Source organism: Plectropomus leopardus, chromosome 21, assembly GCF_026936395.1.
Source record: "Plectropomus leopardus strain MGB_pleo_1.0 chromosome 21, ASM2693639v1, whole genome shotgun sequence".
NCBI classification, from domain to species: domain Eukaryota; kingdom Metazoa; phylum Chordata; class Actinopteri; order Perciformes; family Serranidae; genus Plectropomus; species Plectropomus leopardus.
The window spans coordinates 20,610,017-20,625,020 of NC_142196.1; the positions used below are offsets into that span (position 1 = coordinate 20,610,017).

Here is a 15,004-nt window from a genome sequence, read left to right on the forward strand (position 1 = left end):
TTAAGTTTACTTAAAATGTTGTTATGTTTGCTTAATTTTGTAAAGTTCTTGCAACTTAAAAAAATGTCAAGTTTAATTAAATCTATCTCTCTAAGTTTTAGGAACTTCATTAAACCAGGATTACTGAGCCACAGTATTATGCTGGTTGCAAACTAGTCATATTTGTATTTTCTTAAACATGTTCTGAAAGCAGAACTCACAAATCAACTAACTTTATCATTGTGTATTCTTATTTTCATGTAATTTTTACTAATTTCTCAGTTTTTATTTATTTATTTTTTTGCCAGTTCTTGATAAGTTGCTTGTTGCCCTCCTCCCATGTTTTTGAAAAAAAAAAAAACCAAGCACATTTGCCAAATAACTTGATTTAGTGAAGTTGCTAACACACAAGAAAGAACGCAGTAATTTCACTTTTCATTTTCAAGTTGCTGCAACTTCAAAAAATAGAGTAAAAAAAGCTACATTTCAAGTAGACTTAACACTTAAAGTAAACAAAAAGTATGATAAATACTTATATTTACTTGCATTTTTCAAGGCAATCAATTTTCAAGATTATTTTAAGTAACCTCAACTTGTCAGATTTTGCAGTGCAGAGATGCAGAAGCGAGGGAGGAGCAGCTCACACAACATATCGCTCTTCCGCTGGTTTTGTAGTAGCACTGAAGCAAGCAGTGTGTGTGGATTTATACAAGCATGAATTGGGTAATCCAGTGGGCAGAAATTACCCCACTTTATGGAGAGCTTTAAGACTCGGGCTGCCAGACCCTGTAGTGCTTCTCCAAGAACGCACTCAGCTGCACATGTTTTTCGGGAGACAGGAAAGCGGCCAGTTTCAGGTCAAAACAAACAGTCGTCTTTTTGCAGCCGGGTTAGAACCGCTGCTTCTATTCCAAGAGCTGGACTAAAAAAAGTGACCAATTGCAAAACACTTGAATCCTGTTTTGTAAACCTTCTCTTTCAAAGTCGTGTTTTGGTGCCAAAATAACAGGACGATTGAGCGAGTGGGTTTGTGGGTAAACTAAGTGATTGTAATCAAAATGGAGGCTCAGCTCGGGGTTTGAATCCTTCATGAATCTGCAGCACAGTTTTAATGTCCATCCCAGACCCAAGCCCTGAAAACCCCACAAAATTTAGTTGACGTCATCAAGTGCCAGAGTGCAAGAAGCTGCCAGGGCTGCAAATTTTCAATGAAGGAATGAAACAGCACATTGTGATTTAACAGGCATTTCTGTGGCCAGTGAAGTACACGGCTCAAATTTAATGAGTGCAGCATAAACGTTTCTTTCTTCTGTCAAATTAACATAGTGGTGTCAGAAGATGTGAAAAGCGCTATACAAGTGCAGTCCATTTACTATTTTACCGTATTTGAGATCCTGTCAATCAAAATCTCATTTAAGGCCTCCGACTTCAGCAACAATCAAAACCTAAAATTCCAAACACACTTATTCGTATCTTTCGGCTCACCCCAGAACATCTTCCCAGTAAGCGATGTGATGGACAAGTAGAAATTTTGTATTCAAGTTAGGGTTTTCTGCACATTCACTTATTTGTGGCAGACTGTAATGATTAAAACATCTGCCACCACGTATTTATTTTCTATTTTTGGAGCTGGACAGGTTATTATTAAAATATATATACTGTTCCGCTATGCATTGCGCCACCGTCTCAAACCGCAGAGCACAGACAGAAGAAGCAGAGTCTAAAAGTTTGCTTTCACTCGCAGCAGCTGCTCCTCTATCAGTATAAAACTCAGAAAACAACTGTCTTTTGTAAGCCCCCCCCCCCAAATTACAACATGCTAAAGTTATTAGCATAAGCCTATGGCATTTTACATTGCATAAACAAGCTTAGAGGCTAGCGAACTTTCCCTCTACTCATAACTTAACCAGTTTACATTTATTTATGCTCTCTTTTATTCACCACTGGTTTAAGTCACTGCATCTCCCGACAGAAAAGCAGCAATTTCAGTTTGAATGCATGTTTTTTTAAGTTCAACATTTTCAAAATAGAGCAGCTAATGGTGCTTTTGCAAGAAGTTAGCAAAGTGAGATACCCGGCATGTACGTTGTGTTTTCCTGAGTAAGACTTTGTTTACATAAATAACTTGCTCTGTATGTCAACCCGAAATCTCTGAAATCAAAACATCTCTACACTGGTGATTTATCCCCGTGTAGATAACATTCTCCTCATCATCTTTCTCTCGCCTGCTTGCCATCATCTGCCTGGCGCTGTGTGACGATGACATAGAATTTCAAATTAAAGGCGCATCTGCACGAGGATGATATGGATCAGGGTTTTCATTCTGCGCCAATGATGTGTGATTGTTGCGTATTTAATCGATATTGATGCAGAACGATGAATTGTTACACCCCTAGTTTATATGACGTCAAAGTTGGCAAGTCATGTGCCAAATCAACTTTCACAGTTGTCACAGAGTTTTCCCGGATTATTCCAGCATCATAAGATTGCAGCAAAACATGGCAACCTTAACTGAGTGCAAACACCTAAAATGTACTTTTAGTGCACCTCTTGAGCAAATGCACTTAGTTAAATTCCACCAGCGACCGCAGACTGATGGAAAGTCTGCATTAAGAGCTGAAAAAGTCTGCAAGAGAGCCATTTATAACTTGTTTTTTCTCACCGTGGGAAAAAGCCTGGAGCTGTACTGGACTAGTCAGAGTCAGTGAGTCTGCAGGCCGGACACTGGGACCGGGCCAGCGTTTAAAGAACATCTTCCTGTTCAAAACAGACGCTGGAAAAGGAGACGTCACTCAGAAGTTTATAAGTGGGATGTTTGTGTTATTCGATGAGAAGCTTCGTTTCGTACCGAGTGAATGTGACATGAATTGTGAGTGCGCCAAACAGTAATCAATCAGTCCCTGACAGAAGAGAGAGGAGCCGTTGATGATTCATACAGAGTTTCTACAATTATGACTCAGCCTGAACCTCTAACTCTACAGGAGCTGTAAAATTAGTGAATCAAGGTAATAGCTGTGAGGTTATGTGAGGAATTGTCCTGCCTGTTGTTTCTTGCTGCCGTAGAGATAGTGAGATAAAATCTTACTGTGAGACTGTTTCAGCATGTCTGATCAATTCGCCACAGCAGTGTTGACCTCGAAATGTTTTCTAACACAATAAAAACAAGAATTACAACGTGCTTCAGGTGGTAATCTAAGAGATTTATATTTTCCTCCCTGCACAATCTGATTTTATGTGATGACTGTAGAGCGAGTTGCTTTATAGGACTTCATCCAAGATCTGTGATTTATTTAAAATGACAATTCTCCTTTAAAGGAAAAGAAAGCATCACCACAGGGTATAAAATATTCCCCCCCGACATCTAATTTAACATTTTATTCAGGCATAAAATGTCTCTTTTTAAAACAAATTAGAATTTTATCAAATGAAGCTTAAATTATTTGAAGGATTAATGTGAAATGAAGCATAAATATTTGACACGATTTGAATAATTCCCACCTGAAATAGATGTAATTTAAGGGGACCTATTCTGCTTTTTCTTACTTTTCGTCATATAATGCTACAGTGTTGAATGTTCATATTAAATGTGGCTCAAGGTTCAAATAATGAGCTAAAGGCATGTGAAATGAATCCCTGGAAATGTTTTTTTCCAGCTGACGTCACTTTGTGACAATGTTTTCGCTTTACTCATTTATTAAGCTTCGGTGCGTCACTCGTGGTTATGACATTGTGAGTTTGGCTCTGGACTTTTGTCGCGTGCCGTTCTCTCTCTCTCATACTCGTCCTGTAAAATCAGCACATTTTCATCAGAAACAAAAACAGATTAGATGGTTGATAAATGACTGCAATGCTGCGATAACTTCCAGTGATTGTTTGAGGGGAAAAAAGCAGAACAGACTACCGTGGTGATAACAGAGCCTGATAGTGATTTGTGCTGCTGCATTATGCAGTTTTAACCTCTCATGTTAGAGGAGAGCCAGGTGGGTGCTGAGGTTTGATAAGGCAGGGTGTTATTTCTGCCTTTGCTATTCTCTCCACACTGTCAGCTCATGATCGTGGTGTCTCTGAGCCAAAAGGCTGCTTCACGGGCGTATCACAGAAAATGCTCCATCAACAGACAAATGAAACATGACAACAATATAAATGTATAAATGCCTGCTCTGTGCTATTAAATGTCTATTTTGTGAACTTTCTTTTAGTCCGAACAATGTGAGGTTTGTCCAAGACATGAAAGTTAATCTTTCTGTACTGTTTTCACTCTGTTAAGGCTACAAATGTCAGTTCTTATCTTCTCCGTCTTTAGACGTTGAGAAGGAAAATGAGTAAACACACGCAGTAGTTATGCAGATAAAATCCGACCTTGTGCTGTTTCTTTCCTCTGGAAACGGAGGAATATGTGATTGGTTGAAGCAGATGGGTGTGTGTTTTTAAAGGGCAGTGGGGCTTTTCAGCTCGCTGACTCGCTGGCTCCGGGAAGGTTCATGAGTTTGACAAGGACAAAGTTACGCTCAGAGTTCACAGCAGAGTGCACAGATTCATCAGAGTGATGCTCTGACTCAAGGCTGATTAGCTGATCATGATCAATTAATCAGTGATTAATCAGTTTGTCAAACAACAGAAAGATGACAGCAGTTGATTAATCACTGAAGTCGTGAATGATCTGCTGATTTTCTCTTTTTTATAGGATTGGAAATTGAACATCTTTCTGAAAAATTATTGACTAAACGATTAATCGCTTTTTTGTAAAAAAAAAAATTGCATACATTTTAGAGTTGGTTAAATGCCCAGATTTTTTGAGTTGAGTCAAACAAATCCCTCAACTGATGTTTTATCCCCTCAAAGTGTTTAATTAGCAAAATATAATGCACAAAACATTTAAGCAGCAATTAAGCTGAAGAGCAAATATGCATTGCTCTCTGAAAAGCGTGTATCGGAGTACAAGTATGTCCAATATGAAAAGTTTTTGTCAAAAACTTACACATTCTTCAGCGTTTATATTTTGATATCTAAACTGGAGACATTTTTTAAGCAAATAGAATATTTCACACATATGCATGAAGAAGTTCTGCATATTTAAAAAGATTCAGAAGTGTTTTAGTATTAATACTGAATCTCAGTTACTCTATTGGAACATCATCGTCAGTTTAAATAGTTACACATATATTGTTGCTTAAATTTTGCTGACAGCTTGATTATTATGGCTATTTTTAGGGCTTGGATTTGATAAAGTGCTATTGAAACCCCAGACTCAGTCATTTCTAATTAACACATCTGACTTTCGGTGTAAATTGCTGTTAAAACAACTCTTCTTCACACATACGCAAACACATGCAGGCACATGTGTAGCGTATATATCATTAACAGACAGTCAGACACGCTCACCTGCAGCTGTCCTGCAGGTAGAGACTAAAGCCTCGTTTCTGTTGAAGCTTTATGTAACGAGGCTGCTCAACACCTCCCATGCTTATCCAGTCCCGGTCAGAGCAGCTTCTGACTTCTTGAATGCAGTTGTGTTTTTGCCATCTCTCTCCCGCTGGCTCTGTAAATCTGCAGCTTTGTCCCTGTAACAATGGGAGCGAGGACAGCGGGGCGAGTGTAATCTTGGAGCCCTGGTACAGACTGAAACACAGACACAGACAATACTCTGAATTACTGAACTAAATGCTGAGTTTGAAGGACGCAACACCTGCAGAAAACAAACATTTTCTAATCTTTTGTGTTTATTATGTCCTAGTTTTGGGTTTGTTGAAGGCTGACTCTTTGTTGAAGAGTTTTTTATGAGCAGGAATAAATAGATTTTATCTAAGCCTCTTTATTAAAATGGTCACAGTTTTTTTTACAGCACAGCAGGACATAAAATTCTTCTTTTCTGATTTTGAATTATAGGCAGAGCTTCCTTTAGAAAAGCGGCTGAATAACTTTCCATGTGGCCATGTCGTGTCCTGTTTTGTGTTTGTTTCGCAGCAGCTCTCCCCTCTGTATCCATCTGCTCTCACCGTCCTACATTCCTCCTAGCAGGGAGCTTTAACTGCTCCATGAGAAAAATGACAAAGTGAGACGTGATGGGTGACTGATCCTTCTAATATCAGCTCATGAGCCTGCGTGACCTTGTGTGTCCTTTGACTGTGGTCGAACCTTTTAACGCTGTGCAAAGTCGAGATCCCGCCAGCGGTTTGATTTAGATAATGTGGCCCGTGAGGGGCATTAATCTGCGAAAATGCTCCAGACAAGTTGGCACGATTTTTGTCAGATGATTTAAAATCCCTGAAGCAGAACATACGCTGTCATCTAGCTGTGAATGTAGAGGTTTGAGTTGCACATTTCCCGTCCCCTGCTTGACTTGTCGCTGCTGGTGCCATCACGATATTCGTCATGCTGAGCAGACACACTCACACACACACTCTCCGAGACGCTGACCTGATTGTGCGCTGCACATGTGACATCCTGGGGGCGACAGAGAGAGGGAGGTGCGGAGGCGGGCTGGAGAGCGGCTGGTGAAGGTCAGCAGACGGTCAGTGGCTCGAGGTCCCGACACTGACCGTGCAGAAACAAGGAGCGCGAGGCGGCTCATCGAGCAGCAGGAGGTCTGGATGGTGGCTCAGTGTAAAGTCTGCATTGCTGTGGTGTTTGCTCATTAGCGCATTTGTAATGTATCTGATTGAAAAAGGGACGTAGCTAAGGATACATTAATGGTAAAAGAATAATTTTTCGGCCTGTCAGGATAATTACATTATTGGTTTATCGAGATCAGCAATTATTCTTAAGGACAGGTCCATATATCAGAGGATAATTCCCTTTTTTATATGCATTTGTTTACATAAGAATGTCATCAATATTTTGGCCAACATGATGCCAGAATAAACAGCAGGGTTTTCCACCAGGAAAAATGTTGGCATTGTACATTTCTGCAATCCACACATGCATCACATTTTTGTCAAACACAGCAATGTCTCAGTAAAAACAAACACTTTCTTTTAAAGATTATTTTTTGGGGCTTTTATTACATTTATTATAGTGCAGCTATACAAGGGCCACAGGTCAGAAAAAGGACACCGGCTACATGGGGCAGATGCTCTACTCACTGAGTCAGAGGCTGCCCTAAAAAAAGCACTTTTCATTGCAATATCTCAATAGGAAATGCAGCAACGTCTCATGAAAAAAACAAGTGCTTTTGGTCACATTTTTCTGGTAGGAAACACAGCAATGTCTGTAAAAAACAACCCCTTTTCCCGACAGTATTCCAGTGGTAAAGGCAGCGATGCCTCTGTGAAAACTTTGGCTTTTTGTGGCTTTATTTGGCAAAACAGTGATGTGTTGCGACAAAAGTGGCTAAAAAGTCGTAGGAAAAAATGTGACAGGATGCTAAATCACAACAGTTTTTGTTGTTGAAACAGTGATCTGCAGGCGTCTCACCTTTAAATGTCATGCCATCCACCATCCCCTCCACCTCCCGATGACAAAGTCAACTCAAATAACTCATCACTTTAGAAATGTTGATTTGATACGTATAAAATACTGTTGTCACGATACCCAAATTTTGACTTTAATAAGACACTTGCCTAAATGTCACTGTATTGCTGCTGAAGGTATGGGCGGGTGCACTTGCAACCATGCCTTTCCGACTGTGCCTGCAGACGGTGGAAGCATTGCTGACTCATGGGAAACATGGCAGCTATTAAAGTACCCACACTGAAAATAAGGTAAAGTGATACCTTTCTACTGTCGATATAATGTGCAGCACTAGTATGAAAAGTAAAAATTTAAGATATCCGTGGTTCGCAGAAATGCACAATGCCAACATTTTCCTCGGGCGACTGGACCGTTCGCTGTCACTTCATGTCAGGTTGCTTTTATCCTCCCGTCTGCTCTCTGTGTGACCATGGGCGGGGCTCGCCTCCCCACTACATGCACATTTATTTGTTTTATGCATTTGAGATATTAAAATTTTTTAAGAATTAAAAGTTCATTGCTCTTTGAGAGGTTGTACACACATTATTAGGCATTAAATGGTATTAACATGGCAATAATATAATTTATCACAGTTATTTCTAGGGCAATACATTGTCCACCAAAAGTAGTTATTGTGACAGGCCTAATCATTTTTTCAAACTGCAGAAAACAGAAGTTAAATCAGAGCCTAATCATCTCAATACCTGTACTCGCTATTATCTGGTTTTTAGTTTATAGTAATATTTAGTATTTGTTTTTTATTTAGAATACCCAACACCCTGTTTTAACTGAGGGGAGTGCAACTCTCTCCTTTATTCTCACTTCCACGTTATGCAGAGTCTTTGATTTTTGCATTTCCACATTTCAGTGCAACTCTTTGATGCTGCCGCTCGTCTTTGATGCCAGTGAAGAGAGAGAAAGCACAAAGCGACAAACCGAAGCCTGAGCTCATTTACATACAGTACAGACACCTACTGTAGCGAGTATCTAGTACACAGCGATGCAGATTACTTGGGTGTAGCCGGTACAAAATCGACTTATTAAATATTAATGTGGTGCGGTGTATCAGCTCATCGGCGAGGTATGAGGTGTAGGAAGAGTCGAGATGCTGAAGTCTAGGAGACAAAGCTCTTTGTCGCCGTAAAGCCGGGACCCACACAGTCTCAGACAAAGACACTCTTTCATATACGATGTCTCTGCAGGGAGGTTTCGCTGAAAGAGCTGCTGTACTCAAGTTCAGTCCTTTATTCTACATCTCTGCTAATCCTCCTCTCATCATGCACCTTGTGTCATTTTGAAATAATTCTCCGGCCTTGTGTCAAATGTAAAAAAGCGCCCCACTCTGATTCTGGGTAATGAAACTGTCGCTGCAAATGAACCAGCTAACATGAGATTTGCAGCGTGGTTGTAACGTAAACCAGTTCAGCTCTGCAGAGACGGCAGGGTGTGTCTGTCAACAGTGTAAACAGTCACTTTCAAGTTTAACTTCATTGATATAAATGAGGTGGAGAAAGTAAACCGTTCAACACAATCATAATTCAACAGCACGACAAACAGCTTCAAACACCTTCTTAAAACAACTGACTGCTTTATTATTCTGCATTACATGCAGCGTGGGGCAACTACAAGTATATGGCATAGGTTTGAAAATTGTACACTGGAGCTGCAACGATTGGTTTTCTAGTCAATTAGTCGGCAAAAAAAATCAACTTAAGTTAAAGTGATCTTAAGGAAAAAATGGTGTTTTCAGCTGAAATGTGGATGTTTCTTGTTTATCTCTGTTTTATGTCATATCAAACTGAATATCTCAGGGTTTTGGGTTGAGAAAGCAAAACATTTAAAGACATCACCTCGGATTCTGAGATTTTCTGCCATTTTATAGACCAAACAATTGATCAAAAAAATAATTGCCAGATTAATCGATGTTGAAAATAATCGTTAGATGCAGCCCTGTTGTACTCCCAAATCTTTGAAATACTTCTTTTTTTCTAGTCAGATCAATGAGATACTTTTATAATAATGTATGTTTTTCATGTGTTCAACTTAAGAAAGTTTTTTTCTGTTTTTAAGTAGATCATCCAACTTTCTAACTTGACCAAAAAAGTACATTTACGTTACCATAAACATTTGGACTAAGTAATTCATGTGGGTTTGTGTTGGTTTTTTTCTTAAATTTTTGTTATGGTGAAATTGTTCTTAAATTTAATTCCAAATGGCATTAAAAAATCTTAAATTTAACTTTAATTTAAGCTGTAGGAACCCTGATTGCTTTCTCTCTGTGTTTTTGAACAAAATCAAGCCAATTTGCTCGGGCTTCATAGGGTTAAAATTCAGATGTCAGTGTTATGAATGAAGCTTCAAGCAGCTGGGTACAGCCATAGTGAGAAATGTGCGGTGAGCTAATGAGCGGTTACTGTGACACTCCTCAAGATCCAGTTTTACCCAGCTCAGATGTTGAGTTAACAAACATCAGGATGGAAGTTGTTTTGACATGAACACACGATCCCTTAAATCCCTCTCCACACCCTAAACCCACCTCCCTTCCGGCAGCCAATCACTGCCGAGCATCCAGTGTGCTGTTTACGAGTCTCACGCTACCATGACCAAGTTACAGACCCTGTTAAACCCTCGGGACGTGAGACGCTGGGACAGGGGACCTTGTGTTTCTCAACATCCAGAGTAAATAAACAGGCCCCGACGCCAGAGGGAAGCTGACATGACTCCTTCCTAAAAGCTTATTGAAGGAATTCCCTCTTGTGTCAGCCGGTCAGAGGATTGTGCTCTGTAATCAGATTATCATCTCTTGTAGAGTTAGAGATTATATGTCATGTCTGTGCCGCCCACTGTCGCCTGCGAAGCTTTACGCGGCGCTGCAGGTTGAGCATTAAACAAACCGCAGCGGCCAACAAACATTTCTTGGAGCGTTTCTTTCTCTTGTGGCTTGTGAAAACATCTGCGGCGCCTGAAATGCAAAATCAGAATATTTATAGCAGCTTTTGTGGTCGCTGTGATTGCTGTTTGTCTTCTGCCTGTTTGGTTGGTTCACAGCCCTCCTCCCGTCGACTCAGAAAGACGCTTTTTGACTGTTCATGTGTGTGAGATGATGATGTCATGAAGCGTGGTACAAGAGCCGCTCTGTAGAACATATCAATGGTTAGCATTTAGGAGCCGTAAGTAGTAATTTAGGTGGAGAGAGAAGCCCAAATAATAGTGCTCCAGTGGCAGCACCCCCCTATCAAGCTGCTCATCGTGTCATTTCCCCGCAGCCTGGTGACAGATGTTCCCTCGTAATATATAGTTTACAGTTTGGGGGCTATCAATACCAATATCAATTATCCCTTGCTCTTTATAACTGTGGAGCTAATGCTTTATTGATCCTCGACAGGAAACGTCAAAGCGGTGAGAGGTCAGGGTTGATAAAGATTTCCTGCGACATAGACCTCAATCTAGTGATGTGTGCAAAAAAAACCACCTTTCATAGCTAAGCAGGTTTTTTTCTGGCTCAAAATGAGGCAGAGGTGGTATTATCCCTTTTATACGCACGCACGTTCATGTGTACGGTGCCTCAACTAGCTCAAGCAAACACTTTTTACAAGCAGAGTATTTTAGGACCTCTGTATGATTGGAAAAAATTACAATTATTGATGTTCTATTTTGAGAATATGATCACAAATACCGATATACCGAATATCTTGAACAGTTTCATTCTGCTGTCAAAGTATAATCAAAACAAATGTAGTTCTCCTTCTGTTGTTAAACAAAAAATCAAAAGCAGTTGTAGACAGCCTGTGTTTTTTATGTCATTTATTTTGAGTATTTTACTAACTATTTGAAATTATTTGCTGTTTTCCGTATGTGACAGTCATGTTCTGCAAATGTCTGTTTGATTTTTTGAAATTGTAGTTAAAAACGACAGAAATCAACCGTGTTTGATGTCTCTTTAAAAAAAAGTGTTCTCTATTATGATTCATATCAGAGTTTTGTCGAGAGCCCGACAAAATTTGACTAAGACGATCGCCTCTTGAATCTATGTCGGAAAAACCCTGCTGAATCTTTGAAATCCTTGAAATGAGTGTTAGAAACCGCCTTTCTCTGGAAATGACCACAGACTAACCACAGATAAAAATAACTGACCTGTGATGTCACCCCTTGTGTTTGTGTACGCCCACTTTGAAACCTTGAGTCAGAGTTTTTGGCTGTGGAGGGCGAAGGTCGGATCTGAATGATGACCTTAATTATACTTAACTTAAAACTCTAATAAAATGTAAAGAGGCGAGTTATTAAAATAACATGTCACCCCCTGTACAGTTGTCATGAATGTTAAATACAGTTTTTGCTCCAGGCTGTAAACGTGTTTATTTCTGCTGTAAACTTGGACATTTTAACATGGGGGTTTATGGGGATTTACTTGTTTCTGGAGCCAGCCTCAAGTGGACATCGGAGGAACTGCAGCTTTTAGCGTTTCCTTTTTGGCTTCATTTTTCAGCCTCTTTTGAAATGTTGCCACTCTGAAATGACGTTTATTCTCCAGTGATATCACGAGAAACAGGATTAGCAGGAAAGGAGGGTCTCGCATCATAGTTATTAGCAATTGACTTACTCACTTCAGCTGCATCAAAGTATCAGGAATTACATCAGGTCTCCCAAGCTGAGGCAGCAATATCCTGCCATGAGCCGTCTTTAGCTCTTTGCTGCCGTTGCATAAACGCTCATGGAGCCCCCGGGCTGTCTGCGTCTGCCAGATTACAGACCCAGCCGCTGCCTCTTCACTCCACTCGGCTGCCTTTTTTGTTTTTTTTCTTTATAATTCTTGGATCTCTTGTGCAGCCTCCTCCATCTTGTGGCCCGTGTGTCATCTCTCTAAATCCCTCATCCCAAAGTCCCCTCACTTCTCCATCTCCTGCTAATCCATCGCTTCCCTCTCCTGCTGCTCATCCTATCGCCCCTCTATACTCTTCATCGTCCTGTTATAGCCGTCAGTGTATTGAATTATCGTCCATGTCTCCGCTCTAGACGCCTTCTTATGCATTAAAGGATGGAAAACTGAATAGGATAGCGTTTAAATAAAAATTATGCCTCATAGAGTAGTCTCAAATTTATAATAATGGAGCTGCCACAGTCAGATCTCTGTGAAAGGATTACATGGAGCTTGTAGTAGATATTATAGTCACAGCAGGGTGGCGTCTAATCATTTCAGATATGCTTTGTTTGTTTTGAGCGAGGGCTCTGTACTGTTGCTTTGCTTTTACAGCACAGAGTTTAAGGGCACAATCAACTGTGAGAATGAATATCGGATGAGCATTGATCAGATCCAAGGACACAAACACGACCCTAAATGAATGCTAATGTTGCTCCGTATCTGGATGTGTAAATAAGCAGTTGTTTGCTCACAGGATTACTTGTCACCGCTGCACCGAAAGTGGAAAAAGTTGATGCAGGTTTTTAAGTTTTTGTAGTATAAAATTAGGATAGCAATAAATCTGTACTTAACCCCTTTGAATCCTGAGCACATTGGTTTTATTTAGTTCAAAATTATGGCAGGAAGGCAATGAGCAACTTAACAAGACATGGCCCAAAAATTAGCAAAAAAATCTGTAAAAAAGTTACAATAAAATTACTTGAAAATAAGCAACAACAACTACAACAAGAAAGTTACTTTAAATTTATTTTATATATTTTATTGTTTTTTTATTTCTGGAACATAATTTTAAATATAAAATTATTATAATTATAAATGTACTTTGCTGGCCATTATTGTCTTTTTAAAATAATTTTCTGGTTATCCTCCCCTGAAAAAACACATATTTAGGTAATTTTTGTCACCTTTTTCTTCTAATTTGTAATGTGGTCATTGCCTTTTTACTCCATTTTGCTCAAGTTTCAAAGGGTCAAATAGCTTGTGAAAGGCCACTAAAAAACAGCAACACTGATGTCGATCCAGGTTTTCAAGGGTTAAAGGGAAAGGCAGGTATTTTTCAGTCTGGACCTTATTTTCTGGGGTTGTACCTGACTCAGATTTATGCCAGAGTGTTTGGTGCATTTTACATGCTTTTCATTCTTAATTTTTTGATAATTTTGGCTTTGGTCATGCATACGGCACAAATATAGGAAAGATTGTGTATTTTTGTTTTAATCTTGGAATTTCCAGCTCAGCTCCTACAATATGTCTAAAATACAGTGTGAACAAAACTGTTAAATTCATACTGTTAAATACAAAAAAATGCACCACTGAAACTAAATCAAACTGCAACTTTTGATCCGACAGCCATAAATAACATGCATTGTGTTATTTCTGGGTGTCATTCTGGGCTTTTGCCTTGGAATTTATCATGTTTACTATTTTCCACCACATTTGGCAAATGGAGAAAATACATGCTATCTCCACTAGGTGCACTGTCACAGTCAACGATGCTGCAAATCACGGACATATCCCAGGCTGTGATCATAATTTTTAAAAAATATATTCTTTGCATATTGTATCAAAAAATAAATGTTTTGTGTGTTTTTTTTTCAACTAAAAACATAGTGGCATCGTGACAAAAACCTGGCATTTAAAGGGTTAAAATTCTGAAAATTAATGAATATTTGATATTTATAATTAGGACTGATGTTGGTTAAAATATGAACCCAATGAAAGTTGAAAATTATATTAATGCATCATATTATTTATAGCCTGACTTTGAAAAGCGCATTTTGTGCACAGAGCGGGACCTAAGGGTTAAATAATTGCAAGCAAATTTCTAAGCCCTGCATGTGTCTCTGTCTGTCCCCCGCAGGTGAGCCAAGGAAATGTCCCAGGCGTGGAAAGTGCGTCTCTGGCCATGGACACGGAGGAGGGCGTGGAGGTGGTGTGGAACGAGGTGCTCTTCTCTGACAAGAAGGTCTTCAAAGCACAGGAGGTACTGCGGCTCTGATTCCCTACAGCCAAGACAGGCAGCATTTATTCTGTTTTTTAAATAAACTGTGGTTTTAGAGAGATTAAAATTTGGTAATTAGGACTTTAACTAACTAATTTGCCGCTCTTTTCAAGCTAAATGTGTGTTGACATAGGCACCAAAACTGTAGCAGCAGAGAGATGTTTCAGTGACGTAACATGGGTTACATTTCAGTCATTTTACAGCACTAATCTTTCGATAAAGGTCAATTTCTTCACATATTTATTTAATTGAAAAAAAATGCAGTCAAGTTTTGCTTTGTTAGAGGGTTTGCCTGCAGCAATTTATGTAATTGCTCTCTTGCCAGAGGCCAAATGTTATATTTTATATTTTTATGGGGATTTGGCCCAAAACATTTCAGTGCTGATTTCTTGTCTGAAAACAAAATCTGATTTTTTTCTGCCATTTTTGTTAAACCACACCGCCTCCAGCATTTCAACCATCCCTGAAAACCTTTGTACACATTTTTAAATTAGAGTCACAAAATGTTATGACTTTTTCCAAACAGAACTCTCACAAGGACCTTGAGTTACAGGTATTGATGATTATTTCCAAGCCATGTTTTTGATGAATATATAATATAATATAATAATAATAATATAATAATAATATAATAATATAATATAATATAATATATATAA

The 15,004-nt window shown here is 39.2% G+C and overlaps 1 protein-coding gene across 3 annotated transcripts in view; it reads left to right on the top strand.

The window, feature by feature from the left end:
• nrbp2b (nuclear receptor binding protein 2b) overlaps nt 1-15,004 on the top strand; it is a 46,700-nt gene that overhangs the window by 20,529 nt on the left and 11,167 nt on the right. For all 3 annotated transcript variants that reach the window (XR_015775382.1, XM_088072104.1, XM_042510775.2), the window contains exon 2: nt 14,205-14,327. Coding sequence is in view for 2 of the 3 variants with exons in the window: in XM_088072104.1 (XP_087928230.1) it covers nt 14,205-14,327 (123 nt within the window). In the remaining variant the exon portion in view is untranslated. The remainder of the gene's footprint in view (nt 1-14,204; nt 14,328-15,004) is intronic.